Source organism: Pongo abelii, chromosome 7 (genome assembly GCF_028885655.2).
Source record: "Pongo abelii isolate AG06213 chromosome 7, NHGRI_mPonAbe1-v2.0_pri, whole genome shotgun sequence".
NCBI classification, from domain to species: Eukaryota; Metazoa; Chordata; class Mammalia; order Primates; family Hominidae; genus Pongo; species Pongo abelii.
The window spans coordinates 62,492,988-62,511,833 of NC_071992.2; the positions used below are offsets into that span (position 1 = coordinate 62,492,988).

At 39.6% G+C, this 18,846-nt stretch overlaps 1 protein-coding gene across 4 annotated transcripts in view; it reads right to left on the bottom strand.

Annotated features, from left to right (window-relative positions):
* PRKDC (protein kinase, DNA-activated, catalytic subunit) overlaps positions 1-18,846 on the bottom strand; it is a 180,925-nt gene that overhangs the window by 134,469 nt on the left and 27,610 nt on the right. For all 4 annotated transcript variants that reach the window (XM_024251029.3, XM_024251026.3, XM_024251027.3 and 1 more), the window contains exons 17-25: positions 17,417-17,532; positions 16,598-16,757; positions 15,836-15,922; positions 14,494-14,613; positions 13,922-14,081; positions 9,583-9,689; positions 6,626-6,716; positions 5,142-5,305; positions 3,640-3,792 (exon numbers count right to left, since the gene is read on the bottom strand). In XM_024251029.3, coding sequence (XP_024106797.2) covers positions 3,640-3,792; positions 5,142-5,305; positions 6,626-6,716; positions 9,583-9,689; positions 13,922-14,081; positions 14,494-14,613; positions 15,836-15,922; positions 16,598-16,757; positions 17,417-17,532 — 1,158 coding nt within the window. The remainder of the gene's footprint in view (positions 1-3,639; positions 3,793-5,141; positions 5,306-6,625; positions 6,717-9,582; positions 9,690-13,921; positions 14,082-14,493; positions 14,614-15,835; positions 15,923-16,597; positions 16,758-17,416; positions 17,533-18,846) is intronic.

Genomic DNA, 18,846 nt, shown 5'->3' on the forward strand with positions numbered 1-18,846 from the left:
TTATCAACAAAAAAGACCTAGAGATATACACAGACAGATATGCTATGTGGTCATTACATTTTTCTGTAATTTATTTATAGTTCGTTTTTCCTTCTAAATCTTATTGATTTACAGTTAGTTTCTTCAACTTGTGACAAAGACCCTCTTCCTTACCCTAACTCTAGTCAGGCTCCTCTGAACTCTTCTCAACTAGGCCTTGACTTCTGGGCTTCCATGTTCATCTCTATTAGTCCAGTTTTACCAAGAACTCTACTGAGTCAGTTCAGTAAAAACTCCTCCCCTTGATATATAATCTAATTCCTCATCTCCCACCAGCCCCCAGGCAGTGTCTGGTCACCCTGGCCCATCTTCAGCCATAACACTCTTAGGATTGGTTTAGCCACAATCCTCTTTCTGCCTGATGTTTCTTCTGTTGTGGGAAGTCAGGGGCCCCAAATGGAGGGACCGGCTAGAGCCGAGGCAGAAGAACGTAAATTGTGAAGATTTCATGGACATTTATCAGTTTCCAAAATTAATACTTTTATAATTTCTTACACCTGTCTTTACTGCAGTCTCTGAACATAAATTGTGAAGATTTCATGGACATTCATCACTTCCCCAATCAATACTCTTATAATTTCTTATGCCTGTCTTTACTTTAATCTCTTAATCCTGTTATCTTTGTAAGCTGAGAATGTACATCACCTCAGGACCACTACTGTACAAACTGATTGTAAAATATGTGTGCTTGAACAATATGAAATCAGTGCACCCTGAAAAAGAACAGAATAACAGCGATTTTTGGGGAACAAGGGAGGGAAGATAACCATAAGGTCTGAACTGCCTACAGGGTCAGGCAGAACACAGCCACATTTTTCTTCTCAAAGAGAGCCTATAGACGGATGTGCGAGTAGGAGAAATATCACTGAATTCTTTTCCCAGCAAGGAATGACCCTGGGGAAGGAATGCATTCCTGGGGGTAGGTCTATAGACAGCTGCTCTGGGAGTGTCTGTCTTATGCAGTTGAGATAAGGACTGAAATACGGCCTGGTCTCCTGCAGTACCCTCAGGCTTACCAGGATTGGGAAATTCCAGCCTGGTAAATTCTAGTCAGACTGGTTGTCTGCCCTCGGACCCTGTTTCCTGTTAAGATGTTTATCAAGACAATGCACAGCAGGACATAGGCCCTCATCAGTAATTCTAATTTTGCCTTGCCTTGTGACCTTTATTGCGCTTTGAAGCATGTGATCTTTGTGACCTACTCCCGGTTTGTACACCCCCTCCCCTTTTAAAATCCCTAATAAAAATTTGCTGGTTTTGCGGCTCGGGGTCGTCATCACAGTCCCGGGTGTAACATTTCTCTCTTTGTACTCTTTCTCTTTATTTCTCAGACCGGCCGACACTTAGGGAAAATAGAAAAGAACCTACATTGAAATACTGAGGGCTGGTTCCCCCAATATTCCTCTTAGTGATTTTCCATCCACTGACCCTGACCCTGCTCCTTGGCTATCAATCCCCCTGGTCAATAAGTATTTGGAGTAGAGCCCAATCCCTCTCCAGCAGCGTAAAAGCCCACTGGAGTAGCCTCCCCTTTAATAGTTTTCCTTAACATCTTTAATGAATGTCATGAATAACTTTTTCTTTAACACGTTAGTCATTTGACCTAATACCATTTATTAAATGACCCATTTCCCACTTAAATGACCCCCTACCATAGACACAATTTTCATATACACACAAGGGGCCACTTCCCAGCACCTAGCTCTCCCACTGAGCCATCTGTGCACTGGTTCAGCCTCTTATACTCCATAAGGCCACTTTTCAACATCTACTATACAAGACTCCCTCCAGCGTGCAACTCTTTCAAGATGTGTCTTGCTTATTAGGCTCAAGCAATTACTCCTTCAGATTATTCTTTTAAGTTCAAAAATAAAATTAATTCTGGATTTTTTACTGGAATTACACCAGAGTTATCAATTGATTTGGGGAAACTTGAGGTTTTTTTTCAATAATGACTTCTACCTCAGGTACATAAGCTATTCATCTTCTATAGTCATAAAATATGTTTGCCTGGCACATTGAAGTTTATTCTTAGACATTTTTTAATGCTGTTATGAACAAGATGTTTATAGACATATTTTCCCAGTGGTCAATACTAATATATGAAATATATGAGAATAATATATGAAAAAAGATATATGAGAATTATGTGTTTATAATTCATCAGCTTTTTCCTTTATTAATTCTTAGAGTTTATCAGCTGATATGCTTACTCTTGGGCCTTCCAGATTTTGAAAACAATTATAATAATCTTTTCTCCTTCCTAATATTCCTTCTATGATTTTCTTATCTTACAGTATTGAATAGAATCTCCCAAATAATTAGTGGGGCTGATGTCCTAGCCTTACTGGCCGGCTGACAAGTGTCTTTTGATTGCCAAGTGCCAAGTGCTGGGGTAGATGCTGGAGAGGCAGCAAGGAACACCAGCCTCTGTCCATGCAGAGTTTAACTGACTCCAAGTAAAGCACTGACCACTCCCAGAAACAGGCCGTGCTCCCATGCTGGGTGGAAGCACAAGGGAGTGTCAGTGCTTCACACAGAGGATGACCTGGTTGCAAGATTCAGGCAGACATTCTATCATATTAAACATCATGTGAAACTACTCCTAGTTTATCAGGAGCTGCCAAATGCCTTCCAGGCTTCCATGGAGAGGTTCCCTGCTACATTAAATCTACTTCTGTGGTAAGTTTCCAGTTTTCACCATGAGCTCTATTTAATCACAGTGCATCTGAACATACTGCTGGACTATATTCACTCATGTATACTGCAGAATTTTCCAGCTGCATTATGAATGAGTTTTGCATTTCATTTTCTAAGTGTGTACCCTGATATTCAGGTCATGCTAGATTCATAAAATGAACTGAGAAGATTTCTTACCTTTTTCTGCTTCATGGCAGCAGTGAAGGATTTGTCCATAAGTCATAGTATAGGCCACTTGCCAGCCATGGTTATTTATTTATTTTTTTTTGGAGAATGAGTCTCGCTCTGTCTCCCAAACTAGAGTGCAGTGGCGTGATCTCAGCGCACTGCAATCTCCACCTCCTGGGTTCAAGTGATTCTCATGTCTCAGCCTCTTGAGTAGCTGGGATTACAGACGCGTGCCACCACGCCTAGGTAAGTTTTGTATTTTTAGTAGAGACGGGGGTTTTACCATGTTGGCCAGGCTGGTCTTGAACTCCTGACCTCAGGTGATCTGCCCACCTCGGCCTCCCAAAGTGCTGGGATTACAGATGTGAGCCACCATGCCCGGCCCATGGTTATTTCTCTCTTCTTCCCTCTGTGAAAGACTACGTTTGTCCATGAGAGGGGTGACAGCTAATTCACCTTTAGATGCCTGGACTCTCAGTAACTTTTAACTACAACAACGATTCCCAAACTCCGAGACACACTGAAAGTGGAGGGGAGAGCTTTTAGAAGTCCTGGTGCCCAGGTCGTGCCCAGCTCATGCCCATGACCAATTAAACCAGAGCACCTGGGGGAGCAGTCAGGAAGCAGTATCGTTCCTAACCATCTCCAGGTAATTTCACTGCTCTGCTGACCACTGAATTAGACAAACCAAACTTTTAAGTTTTACAACTATTTCAGATTCAAAGCCCTTACCTGATCAACATCACACGCAAGTCGAAGCAGCACAGGAAATGTCCGCTTATAGAGCTGGTACATGGGTGGGGCTCCCTGTCCCCCTTCTGGCATCTGCGTGGCTTTGCCCAACATAAACATAACAATGCTATGTAAAAGTTCACAGGCTGCAACCTAAAACAGACCAGGAGGTCAGCAATGTTTAAGTTATCATGTTGATGACAAAAGAATATTTGAAATGTCACTCAATTTAGCCCTTTAAGAAGAAAAATTTCATTGCACATAACTATCATGTAACCCAAATATAAATTAACTGGAATTAGCATTTCTTGTTGTATAAAACTAATGATTCTGTTCACTTTGTTTTTTTATCCAAGAACAAAGAATTAAAATTTAAAAGCTTTAGAAACTGGGAAGTATATTTCACTGTTGCCATATTAAAGAACTATATAACTTTGCTTCATCTGTTAGCACATTTTCAACTATCACTTTTCGTAAAAATATTTCTTGAAGCACTATAGAAAATTTACAAATTAATACACGCATACCTCATTTTATGGCGCTTTGGACACAATGTGTTTTTTAACAAATTGAAGGTCTGTGGCAACCCTGCACTGAGAAATTCTACTGGCTCAATTCTTCCAACAGCATGTGCTCACTTTGTTAGCATTTTTAAACAATAAAGCATTTTAAAGTATGTATATAAAGTTCTAATGCTATTGCACACTAAAGAGACCACAGTATAGTGTAAACATAACTTTTACATGTACTGAAAAACCAAAAAACTAGTGTGATTTGCTACACTGAGATATTAACTTTATTGCTGTGGCCTGGAGCTGAACCTGCAGTTATCACCAAGGTATGCTATGCCTGTATGAAAATTTGAGATTATCTGTCTCTAATCTCCCAGAGTTAAGGGGATAACCAAGCATAGACCGAATATCACTCTCAAATGCCCTTTATATTGCATTTTATATAATGAAGAGCTTTTGGTATATTAACATTTTGAAAGGCAATTTTTTTTTTTTTTTTTTTTTGAGATGGAGTCTCGCTCTGTCGCCCAGGCTGGAATCCAGTGGTATAATCTCGGCTTACTGCAACTACTGCCTCCCAGGTTCAAACGATTCTCCTGCCTCAGCCTCCCAAGTAGCTGAGACTACACTCGCATGCCAGCACACCTTATTTTTGTATTTTTAGTAAAGATCAGGTTTTACCATGTTGGCCAGGATGGTCTCAAACCCCTGACCTCAAGTGATCTGCCTGCCTCGGCCTCCCAAAATGCTGGGATTACAGGCATGAGCCACCATGCCCAGCCCAATTACCTATTAAGATGATTTATGCTTAACTTACATTTATCAATGACACTGACTTCTAATAAGTAAGTAGTTTTCTAATTACTATATTACAGAAAATACAAAATTACTAACATTGGAATGGCTGAAATGTGTTCTCTATATCCTAACCAATATGTATTTTTAAAACAATACGCTCTAAATAATGGGTGAAATGAAAAATAGAAGTACTTTAGTTTGTCTGTCACTGGCTGTGAGCGCTAATTCTGTGACTCGAGGCAGGAACACGTCCAGGAAAATGACAGGTTTCATCTCTCTAAAGGGCACTGCAAAGCTCAGTCGCTTCTCTCTGTCCCAGGCCACATAGCTCTTCATCATCTCATCTGAGGACGTGACTGTTAGAAAAGATTTAAGAACAATGAAACATTTTTTTTCTTTTTATTAGTGTCAGAATTATTCATAAATCAAAACATTTCTAATGCCAGCTGTTCTACATTCTATTAAAGTGAAGCACTTCATTCATCTTTCCCTTTTCTTTTGCCTCAGATATGTAATTATAACATCAGAAATCACTCGATTTAATTTAAAGTAAAATTACTTTTAAACAAGCCTAATAGTCTCAAATGTTTAATATCCAAATTCAGTAAGAGTTACTTAAAGTATTGTGTGGAAGAAAGTCAATGAACAAAATTTTTACTTAAAAAAAAAAAATCTCTTTAAAACACTTTCCAAATACAGGCTCTAACTCCCTAAATAATCAAAAGTCACTGGTATATTTAACACCAAATTTCAAAAGTAAAAATACAGAGGAATTTTTACTAATCAAAAATGTAGACTTTTGGCCAGGCACACTGGGGCATGGTGGCTCACACCAGTGATTCCAGCACTTTGGGAGGCTGAGGCTGGTGGAGCACCTGAGGTCAGGAGTTGAAGACCAGCCTGGCCAACATGGTGAAACCCCAACTCTACTAAAAATACAAAAAATTAGCCAGGCATGGTGGCGTCTGTCTGTAATTCCAGCTATTCAGGAGCCTGAGGCAGGAGAATCGCTTGAATCTGGGAGGTGGAGGTTGCAGTGAGCCAAGATTGTGCCACTGCATTCCAGCTTGGGCAACAGAGAGAGGAAAAAAAAAAAAAGTAGATTCTTTTAAATTAAAATAATAGAGACAGCTTCTTGCCATGTTGTTGCACAAGCTAGTCTCAAACTCCTGATCGCAGGCAATCTTCCCACCTCAGCCTCCCAAAGTGCTGGAATTACAGGCGTGAGCCACCACACGCAGCCTACTAATCAAAAATGGTAATTCTCATTTGGAAAAATTTCTAAAAATATCAAAATATTAACAATATTGGATCTCAAAGAGATTAACTTGGAATTCCCGACACTAATATGGAAAAGAGTATCAAATTACATTGTTTGAAACTGGATAACATGCTTAACAAATCAAGCTAGAACATCTGTTCTACCAGTATATTGAATTATTCCAATTTTACAGATACAGTCAAACCATTAGGCAAGATATTATTCTTTATAATCTTATTTAGAAATATATAAATCACATATAGGAGCAAATATTCAGAATATATTATATATATATCTGAAATATATATATCTGAAATATATATTCAGAATATATTATGTATATTCAGAATGTATATACATCCAAATAAAAGCACAAATGTATCTACAGAGGTTATTTATTTTAAAAGAAGTTTACCTGTCAGAAGATTTTTGTTTATTTGTCCTCCTAGAGATCCAAGCATTTGTACTACTCTAATTCTTATTTCTTCTAAGGATATTGCTTCATTCTGTAAATTTGAACAATTGTATATATGTGATTACAAATGGGTTAAAGATTAAATAGAAGACATAGGAAAAAACTCTTTGCCACCCACTTGGATGTCCATTTCCTAGAATCGCAGTTCCAAACTTTTTGACAGGATCCTTTCCACTCTTAAGAAATATCAAGGACCCCCAAAGAGCTTTGTTTTATGTAGGTCTTGTTTATCAGTATTAATGACATTAGAAATTGAAACACAGAAACTATGTAAATAGTTATTTAAACTACTAAACTCATTACATGTTATAAAAAGCAACTATATTTTTCAAACAAACGAAAACTCTGGGCAAAGTGGCCATTCCACAATAGTGCAGATCCCTTTACAGTGTAGCTCACTGGGAGACAGTTTGGGCCTCACACCGATATTGCAGTTGGAAAACCAGGCAAGAAATTTTAAATAGTCTTTTTAGCTAACTGTAGTTATTCTTCTCTGATATTACACCAAAACTGAACCAGTGGTAGTTTCTTAAAGGTTAGTTACAATGTCGAACCTGAATTCTTATCATGAACTCTACATACTCTACTATGTTAAAATCCAATGGCTGATCTTGCACTTTGAGTGGATTTTTCATCCATGTATAATTTGGAAACATCATGTATTCCTCGTCTGAAAATACTGGTTCACTGGATTGTGCAGATATTCCAAATGTTGACACATTTCATTATATATGCAAAAAATCACATAAGCAAATATCACCACCAATCTTATTAGAAAAAAATCTTAGGCTGGGCACAGTGGCTCACACCTGTAGCCCAGCACTTTGGGAGGCCAAGGTGGGCAGATCACGAAGTCAGGAGTTCGAGACCAGCCTTTCACCAACATGGTGAAAGCCCATCTCTACTAAAAATAAAACAATTAGCCAGGCATGGTGGCACGCACCTGTAATCCCAGCTCCTCAGAAGGCTGAGGCAGGAGAATCGCTTGAACCCAGGAGGCGGAGGTTGCAGTGAGCACTCCAGTCTGGGCAACATAGCGAGACTCCATCTCAAAATAAAAAAATATATATTTAAGTAATGAGAAGCTATCAAACTTACTGCAATAGTTACAAGTTCTCCAAAATTTTATAGTTCACTTAAAAGCTTGAATTTTATCACTGGCAACAGATTTTCAGAAGTTTTCCTCAAAGTGGCAGGCTCGGTTCATTTTAGAGAAAATGTCTGCATATTTCCACCTATGAATAACCTCAGTTTGCCTTTCAGTTGTCATTTCAATAAAAATTGTGTCCACAAAGCAGTGGCTACTTCAGCTCCCAGTTCAAAGCACCACACAGTGCTTTTTCTCCAGATAGCTGTCACACTTTTCTATGCAGGTCTGCTTCATGTGCACTTCCTGCCTCACACACAGTATTTTTAAAAATCTGTCCTCAGAGTCAATGCTACAGAATCAACAGTGTTCTCCATCATAATACCGTGGTGCAAATTAACGGAGTAAAAATAGCTTTGGCCTTGCACCCTGGATCCCCCAGGGGTCACAGTTAGAGAACCAAGTGCTAAGGAACAGGCATTGTGTATCTGTACAAAAATTTTGGCAAAGCACAGTGGCACAAGCCTGTAATCCCAGCATTTGAGAGGCTGAGGTGGGCGGATTGCTTGAGCCCAGGAGTTCAAGACCAGCCTGGGCAACAATGCAAAACCCATCTCTACGAAAAATACAAAAATTAGCTGGGCATAGTGGCACATGCCTGTGGTCCCAGCTACTCAGGTGGCTGAGGCAGGAGGATCACTTGAGCCTGGGAGGTTGAAGTTGCAGTGAGCTGAGATCACATCACTGCACTCCACCCTGGGTGACGACATGAGATCCTGCCTCAAAAAAAAATTAAATCGATAAGAATAAAAGGAATTTTATTTGTAAAACCAGAGATATATTTATTTTATCCTGCTGTGTCATAAAATTATAAAAACTTTTATGCTGCCATTTCTAGTTTCATTCTAGTCTCTCAATCAAAAGGTGCCCAAAATAATGAGGTAAGAAGAACTGACCCTAGAGTTTGCATTCAGTTTTAGATGTTAAAAGTTTTTCAAATTTTAATTCTTACTTCATTCCAAAAATAGCTATTTTCCCTATTCTAACTCAATTTTCTCTATTTACGTCATATTTTACTATCACATCATATGGCTCATCTCGAGAAAACTGGCCCCAAGGAATTATCACCAAAAAGCCATAAAAGAACAAAAAAGAAAACTGGAACAAACTGAACCTGATAATATGACATATTTAAGATCTAAGCATAAATGAAAGTCTTACAGATCCCTGGTATCAGTATTCTGACTTGCTTATTTAATATGAACTAGTTTACCTTTTATTATCCACTAAATACATTTGAGGGCAGGGATGAACAGAAAAACAAGACCAAAAAACAAAACAAAACAAAACAGTTAATATAGTTTATATTTTCATAGCTAAAAATATATTAATTTTTTTTTAGTCAGGCTACTCCCATTGCCCAGGCTGGAGTGCAGTGGTGTGATCTTGCTCACTACAGCCTCAACTTCCTGGGCACAGGTGATTCTCCCACCTCAGCCTCCCAAGTAGCTGGGGCCACAGGCATGCGCCACCACACCCAGCTAATTTTTTGTATTTTTTAGTAGAGACAGGGTCTTCCTATGTTGTCCAGGCTGAGCTCAAGCAATCCACCCACCTCAGCCTCCTAAAGTGCTGGGATTACAGGTGTGTGCCACCATGCCTGGCCAATATATTAAAATTATTTTTATATTGTACTCTACTTTGTACACAAAAACAACTAACATTTTAAATGAAGATTTTTACTTTTCACAAGTGTTAGAATCTGATCTCTGCATTATGTAAGGTACAGAAAATACAAAGGACTTCTTACTGATGAAAGGTTCTTTGTCTTCTTCAGGTGCTTTAACACCACTTTATTAAATCCTTTCTGGGCAGCACGAGAAAGAGCTGACACTTCCCAGTTATTCTTGGTCTCATCTACCAATAGTAAACGAAAATAAAATTTAAAATAGCATTCATTCATTCATTTAATGTACATTAGAGACAACAAACTATATTGTCAAATAGAAACATTAAAATCCTAAATTATGATTTAAAAAAATTAAGTTTCTAAAACAAAAAATACAAATGGTGGTTGCTTTTAAACATCACTGTCTGCCAAAAGGAACATGGCTCCTTGGGAGGTGTCTGACTGCAGGGTCAAGAAGAGCATGAATCATCTCGTGGAGCAGGAGTGGCTCCCACGCATCACACTCGGGCCAAATCTGGGACAACGTGGGCATCAAAACCAATCATGATGGTAAAAGATTAGACCCACTGAAAAAATAAGAATCCACAAATCTTACTAATACAGACAAATAAATAACAGGGAAAATTGTTTCTTGCAGTAGAACATCAATTAGGATGAAAGAAATGACGGGGGTAGAAAATCACCATTTTGCAACCATCAAAGTAATACCTGATTCAGAAGAATAGTCAGTGGATACTAAAACTATTATGGTGAGCTTGATGAGGAACAAGAATATTTAGTGTTGAAGTACCCCAATAAATTCCTTTTTCTTTTAAGCTATCATAAACTTACAGAGAATGGAGTATATAACTTCTTTCCTGAAGCACTGAGGGTAAGTGACCGACTCAACACCCCACTGCCCCGAATGCTTCAATGTGTGTTTTCCACAAGGACAGTCTCTCACACAACTGCCACACAACCATCCGAACCAGATTACCAACATTCACTCCTCAGCACCACTCCGAGTTCGGCATTCACCTAAGAATGTTTTTAATTCAGGACAGCACTTAGTTGACCTATCTCTTTAGTCTCTTTTAGACTGAAGCTGTTCTTCAGTATTACCTTGCATTTCAAAATTTGGACATTTAAAAAATCATATGCCAGTAATTTTATACATGGTCTCTCCATATGCATTTGTCTAATGTTTTCTCATGATTAGACTCAGGTTATGGGAACCAGTTGTAACATTTTACTATTTCCTTTATTAACTGCTGAATTAAACTTTGACACGTTCATTTTCTCTCTGCAGAGTCATAGTTCTACAACTACAAAGTCATTTCCAAAGTTCTGAGACATCCAGTGCATTCACTGACACGGCCAGGTGAGCTGCGCCGCGGGAGGGCACCTCCCAGTGGTTTAACTCCAGCAAGTCTTCTCTTGGTTCCAGAATGAATCCCTGGCAGTGGGATCTTAGCGCTGCTCTGTCTCTCTAGCTAGTTCTTTTCCTTTCTATAATTCTGTGGTCCGTTTGGTGACCTTCTGTGGGTAGATGTTAAAGAGTTCTACTCTCTGATGAGCCAGAGATGATAAGAGAATCTAGTTTTTAGTGTGTTTTTTTTTTTTTTTGAGCTCCAATAAGTTAAGAATTTTTAGTTCACTGGAAAAAACAGATCTTTGCTATCTGGACTATTCAGCATTTTCTATGTCTGTTGGGAACAGGCCCCCAAATCTGGCCATAAACTGGCCCCAAAACGGGCCATAAACAAAATCTCTGCAGCACTGTGACATGTTCGTGATGGCCATGATGTCCATGCTGAAGGTTGTGGGTTTATTGGAATAAGGGCAAGGAACACCTGACCCACCCAGGGCGGAAAATAACTTAAGGCGTTCCTGAACCACAAACAATAGCATGAGCCATCTGTGCCTTAAGGACATGCTCCTGCTACAGATAACTAGCCAGAGCCCATCCCTTTGTTCCAGCTCATCCCTTTGTTTCCCGTTTTAGTTAATCTATAATCTATAGAAACAATGCTTATCACTGGCTTGCTGTCAATAAATATGTGGGTAAATCTCTGTTGCTTGCTCTCAGCCCCCTGATTTACCACTCCACACTCTATATTTCTGTGTGTGTGTCTTTAATTCCTCTAGCACTGCTGGGTTAGGGACTCCACGACCGAGCTGGTCTCAGCAATGTCTGTATCTCCTGGTTTTTGGCTCAAATTGCGGAACTGAAACTATTTACTAAGCTCTCTATGTGTCTTTGCAAGTATGTGTCTATAATTAACAAAGGCCTATATCTAATTTTGTGTGTAATGTTCTCCTGTATTTGGAGAGTATTGATAAATTAGATTATAAAGTCTCTTAAAGGAGCTCTGTTCTGATTTACACAGATATGTAAATTGAGTATTCCTAAAATTCTCCAAAAATAAGGAAGTTGAATTAACAGTGTTTTAAATGTGATAGATTTTAAAAATCATACAGAAAACAATTTGGGATCATTTAGGAATATTCACATAATTAAGGCACATCTGTGGTAAACAGACAAGTTTAATATTTTGGTTTAAATAAATGTATTTTATCTATCAGTATTAAATATAATACGAACATGCACTTTATTCTACTTGTGTTTGTTTTCCCTATAGTTATTCCGGCTAATAAGCTAAAATTACTTCTCATAACGTTTTTTAAAACTGTGGTGTAATATACATAACACGAAATGTACTCTTTTAACCATTTTTAGGTATATAATTGAGTGGCATTAATTAAATTCACAATGTTGTGCAACCATCACCACATCCATCTCCAGAACTTTTTCAACATCTGAAACAGTCCCATACAACTTTTAAGATTATGAAAAATGTGGCTGGGCACAGTGGCTCACACCTGTAATCCCAGCACTTTGGGAGGCCGAGGGGGACGGATCAAGAGTTCAGGAGATCTAGACCATCCCGGATAACATAGTGAAACCCCCATCTCTACTAAAAATACAAAAAATTAGCCAGGCGTGGTGGTGGGCACCTGTATTCCCAGCTACTCGGGAGGCTGCAGCAGGAGAATGGCGTGAACCCAGGAGGTGGAGCTTGCAGTGAGCCAAGATCACGCCACTACACTCCAGCCTGGGCGACAGAGCGAGACTCCATCTCAAAAAAAAAAAAAAAAAAAAAAAAAAAGATTATGAAAAATGTAATAAGTTTATTCCAACTAAACTGAATCATTATCTGGGTAAACTTTTTATTTCCCCAGTAATTACGTTGTGCAGCATGCCAACTGGAAGATAATCTCTATCATCTTTAGGCAATTTGAAACCTTGGACTGACTGAGTTAATGGATACTTTGGATGGTTGGGTACTTTGATAATTTCTAAGTAAAATATTAATAGAATACTGAAATATTGATGAAAAGGCACAATTTTTGTGTTCATGTGCTTTTCCTTTTTGCTTTTATAGACCGTTGAAGGTAGGAGCCTTGGGTCATGCTAACAGGCATGTGCATGCTGTCTCTTGGGGGGCTGCAGACAGTGGTATCTTGTGAGCTCCATGAGTCTGACATACTCCATGAGTCTGCTAGTGTGTAAGGCTATTCCCAATTACCCACTCCAGTTTTCTAGGTGAAACATGAGTTTAGTAATTATATAATTAACAAGTGGTTGTGTGGCTATATTAGAAGAATGGTACAGAAATACAATTGCATGCATGCTTTTGATTTTTTTTTTTTTTTTTGAGACAGAGTCTTGCTCTGTCACCCAGGATGGAGTGCAGTGGCACAATCTCCACTCACTGCAACCTCCGCCTCCTGGGTTCAAGCAATTCTACCTCAGCCTCCCGAGTAGCTGGGATTACAGGTGCGTGCCACCACACCCAGATAATTTTTGTAGGTACTTCAGAGTTGGGGGGGGGGGTACAGACTTACTTAAACTGGAATGAAAAGAAGTCCTACTTTTTCTTTTCTTGACTAGTAATATTTTGACCTGGGCAGATAATTTTTTTCTTTGACTCTTTTCCCAAACCTATTTTTTCTATGATGACATTTTTTCCCAATTCTTAGCTACCATTAGTGTGCTTCACTAAAACATTTATGTTTTAAAAAGCAATAAAAATCTAGTGAAAGTAAAAATACATAATTACTTTTGAATTTTCTGAAGTTTTTAATTCCTGACTGATTTATTCAACAAGTTTTTTTTGCAAAGCAGTGTATCAGGAGCCATAAGAATTTCAAGGTATTTAAGACAGTACTTGTCTTTGAAGATTTTATAAATCTTAGTAAGCTATGAGTAAATGAAAGATACTTTTAATACCTCAACTATATTTCTTTATCACAATTAGAGTCAGATAAATTAGGGAAATTACAAAAATAGCAATCAAACATATTTTGAACACACTGGGTTTAAATTTCAGAAGTTACAAAAATACAGTCCTACCTATTATAGTTACTCCATTTCCATTTTAATTACAATACACATCACAATTCTTCTAAATCTTACCTGACAAGGCTGAAGTCTTCAGGTATCCATCCAGGCAGGGGAGAATGTCTTTGTAATAAGGCTGCATTACATGTCTGTCAATATAAATTGACCATTCTTCTAGAGCATTCAGGCCTACTTCTGCCAAGGGAGTATAGCTCAGGCCCAGTTTGAAAGCCATCTGTATGTTAACACAAACAAGTTAAACTGAAATGCAGGAAATATAAGATTTAAAGGAAAAAAACACCAAGTAATTGTGGTTTCTAATTAATACTCCTTTTTATTGCTGGATGCCCGACACCGCTGTAGAGTGCAGTCCAGGTAATTAGGAGGAAAGCAAGCAGCTGTCTCTGTGACTGTGGTACACCGCAGCCTTTCAAGGCACACAGGTTTAACTCTCACATCGACCTCCAAGTGCAGTTCAGAGTCACCAAGGGTCTAAGTCCCAAAGCCAGTAAGTGGCAGAAGCAGACCCTGACCCGGGCACGCCTGTGAGGAAACGCCTGCTGGGACTGCCAGGGCAAGAGGATGGTGTTTCCATGTGCTCTGGGACTCAACAGCAAAGAGATGGCTCTGTTCAAGACAACGCCTACCTGCAGCGCAGGAACGTAGGCTCTAACATCGCGTTCAATGATGTTGTGTGGCAAGGACAGAAGAAAGGTCAAACAAGAGGCCAAAAGTTCATCTTTGTACTGCTTCATTTTAACTGCCACCTTAACAAGAAAGAAGACAGTAATGTATATCTGAATAGAGCCTACATTTGAAAATCAACTAAAAAGTATTTGCCCTATTCTCAAATACAAAAATGGGCACGTAGCCTTTATTGACATGACCACATTCACTTACAAATTACACACTAACCTCCAGGAAAGTTAATTTGTTGAAATGCTTAATACCTACTACATGGAAAAACAAGAATCTATTTCATCTTGAGTTGTCATCACTCAACTGAATTATGTTAAGAGAGCTCGAGGGACGTTTTTTTTGTTTTTATAAGATAGAGTCGTGCTGTCAGCCAGGCTGGAGTGCATGGTGCAATCTCAGCTCACTGCAACCTCTGCCATCCTTCAAGCGATTCTCCTGCCTCGGCCTCCCAAGTAGCTGGAATTACAGGCACACACCACCACATCTGGCTGATTTTTTGTATTTTTAGTAGAGATGGGATTTCGCCATGTTGGCCAGGCTGGTCTTGAACTCCTGCCCTCAAGTGATCCACCCACCTTGGCCTCCCAAAGTGCTAGGATTACAGGCGTGAGCCAAAGTGCCTGGCTGAGGGACTTTTGAAGCACAATAACTTCCTCTATTAGTTTTTTTAGGACCTTACTCCTGCTCTAGATTTAGCAAACACATTTTTATTTATTTTTATTTATTTATTTATTTATTTATTTATTTATTTATTTATTTATTTGAGACACAGTCTCGCTGTGTTCCCCAGGCTGGAGTGCAGTGGCACTATCTCGGCTCACTGCAACCTCCATCTCCTGGGTTCAAGCAATTCTCTTCCCCCAGCCAACTGACCCGACACAATTCTTCTTTTTTTTTTTTTTGAGACAGAGTTTCGCTGTGTCACCCAGGCTGGAGTACAGTGGTGCAATCTCAGCTCACTGCAACCTCTGCCTCCAGGGTTCAAGCAGTTCTCCTGCCTCAGCCTCACAGCCTCCTGAGGAGCTGGGATTACAGGCGTGCACCACCACGCCTGGTTAATTTTTGTATTTTTAGTAGAGACATGGTTTCACTACATTGGTCAGGCTGGTCTCGAACTCCTGACCTTGTGATCCTCCCACTTCGGCCTCCCAAAGTGCTGGGATTAAGGGCATGAGCCACCGCATCCAGCCCCAATTCTTAAAATAATTATTTATGATCACTAGGATTTTTTCAATAGACATTCATTTAAAAACAGTTCATGATAACACTAAGATAAATCATTTAAATTACCTCTTTGCCAAATTTCACAAATAAAGCAAAGCAAGAATACTTTTCTGGGTCTTCAGGAGAGTGTTTCAGACTCTTTGGACTAACTCCCTGTCAAATAAAACAGCAAGTTAGTACACTGAACAAGAATCGGGAGACTGTATCCCAATCCAGTAGTTCCTAGCCTGTCTTCAGAGGGGTGAATCCATTTCAAGTTACCAACATCTAATGAAGACAGGAGGCAGAATCAGCTCTGCAGACATTTCAAGGCACAGGCTAGTCAGAACAAGAGGAGGGAAGGTGGCAGCTAGTGAGAAGCCATGGACACAGCTAAGTCCATTCCCTCTTCCTCATCTCACCCTGTAATTACCCAGGTGGGCACCTCATGTGACTGACTGGCGCGTCGAGAATGCTAATCCAGTTGTTCTCAAACTTCACTAGGTGCCAGAATCACCTGGTGGCTCCTAGCACAGGTGGCAGAGCCCTGCCCCCAAGGTTTGTGATGCAGGAAGCAATGCTCAAGGCTGCTGATCCTGGGACCATACTTTGAGAGGCCTTGTTAATCTTACATAATTAGCCAGGTGCTTGAGCATCAGGGCAAAAAATGCTGCTAGCTTTTTAGAGTGCTATCCAACTGCCACTCACGTATCAATTTTTTTAAATACATATAATAAAATTAGTAGACTTTAAAACTGCATAGGCCACAATCACATATTTTATGATACATTTATATATACTCATGACCTAAAAAAACACAAGATTCAACGTCCTGCAAGAAAGACTCACCTCAAAATATTTTATTTTCTTGGCATTTCTTACTGTAATAGAAAGCAATTTGTAGAAACCACTGATGAGGGGCAACCTTGTAGATTGCAAAATTAATTCATATGAAAATGAGTACACCCATGGTTCAAAAAATTCTGCTTGTTTCTCAGGGAGAATCTCTCTGTAAAAAAAATTAGAAATTGAAGGTAGAAATTTGTATCATTCTGATCTTAAAATTGTAAGGGACATAATCAAACAACTAAGCTACAAACCCAGCGTGTAACATTTTGAGGTAACCTAAAATGTTTAGTTATATCTATAATTCATTTTTCTCTACCTGAGGATCTTTTAAATATAAAAAATAATGAAAACTGTAAGCTAGTACACTTAGATATATTTTAAAGACCTATATAATCAATTATAGATTTTGTCTTTTATTATTTTTTATTTATTTTTTTTGAGACAGAGTCTCGCTCTGTCGCCCAGGCTGGAGTGCAGTGGCGCAGTCTTGGCTTACTGCAAGCTCCGCCTCCCGGGTTCACGCCATTCTCCTGCCTCAGCCTCCCGAGTAGCTGGGACTACAGGCGCCTGCCACTACGCCTGGCTAATTTTTTGTATCTTTAGTAGACATGGGGTTTCCCCCTGTTAGCCAGGATGGTCTCGATCTCCTGACCTCGTGATCCACCCGCCTCGGCCTCCTGAAGTGCTGGGATTACAGGCGTGAGCCACCGAACCCGGCCTATTATTTCAATTCTTACATCTATATAAGGAATTTCCTATATTACAGCCAATAACTAACAATCATTTTCATTCTTAAATAATTAGAATTTTACAAAATACCTGCAAAATTCCACCAGGTTAATGAAAGCCGAAAAATCTTTAGGTTTAGCCGGATGCAAGTTAGCCGCTGGATCTGAAGTCGGGATCATCCAAACACCAGGCGCCTCATCTCCGTTCTTAAAGAGTAATTGTAGCAAAGAAACATTGTACCATTCAATCACGAATCACTCAACAAATAACTTTCCAACTGACTTCATGGTCAAGGCCTGATGCTATGAAGAAAGAATGCAACAGCGAGAAAGACCAAGATGGATGCTCAAGACCTATGGTCTGATAAGAAGGGCAGGACTTGCAGAAAGCGTTAACCAAAAGGACTCACAGGAAGTGATGAGAGAATGGGACAAATAGGAAAATGCCAGAGATGGCAGCACTTCTTGAGGGAGCTAGCAATAATGCCTTGACAGAGATAGAATTTTAATAGGTGACCTAGAGATTTCAAGTGAAGAAAAAGAGAAATAAAGAAATTATTAACAGTATTAAGAAAGATAAATGAAAAATGTGGTATTTTGGAAGTGCATGAAGATCAGTTTTAAACACACTAAGTTTGTGTCACCAAATTTGTGTTACCAAACACAACTGTGTATTCAAATTAAAATGCTGCACAAGTAGTTAGAAATATAGAGCAGGAACCAACAAGGGAGCAGGAGGCTGGAGACCAGACATATCTGGGAAGTGCTAACAGGTGGTCGTTGATCTGCTGGAATGAAGCTGGAAGGGCAGGCAACAGAGGAGAAAGGGAAGCCACTGAAAACAGCAATTTAGAACACATAAGTGTTCTAAAATGCAGGTCTGTCAGCTGACACAGTTCCAGGAAGTCCCTTTGGGCAAGTTTTTTTTCCAAATAAAATTATTTTAGACATTTGCAAAGCACAGAGAGCAATAAAGCACACATCAGTGTTGCTACCTATCATCCCGCATAAAAAAGAGAATACTCCAAGTACAATAAAGCTGATGTGACCACGGGCTTGTACTGTTTCCCTTCATGTTTCCTCTGCACATCCTCCCCATTACCTCTTGTCTAACTTCTCAGGACTGCAGTGGAGGTACTGACGCATGAACTCAAATCAGCACCATCTGGTCTGAAACAATCACTGCAGTCGAAAGCAAGCGAGACGCCTTCCCGGGATCTCAGCTCTTTCTCACCAGCCAAATTACCATGGAGTCCAGTTACCACCAACGCCTCGGACCAGAGCAGGGCAGCTCCAGACTTAAGCCATGACTTATCCTTTTGTTTTTTTGAGACAGAGTCTTGTTCTGTTGCCCAGGCTGGAGTGCAGTGGCGCAATCTCAGCTCACTGCAAGCTCCGCCTCCCGGGTTCACGCTATTCTCCTGCCTCTGCCTCCTGAGTAGCTGGGATTACAGGCGCCCGCCACCACGCCTGGCTCATTTTTTTTTTGTATTTTGTTTGTTTGTTTGTTTTGAGATGGAG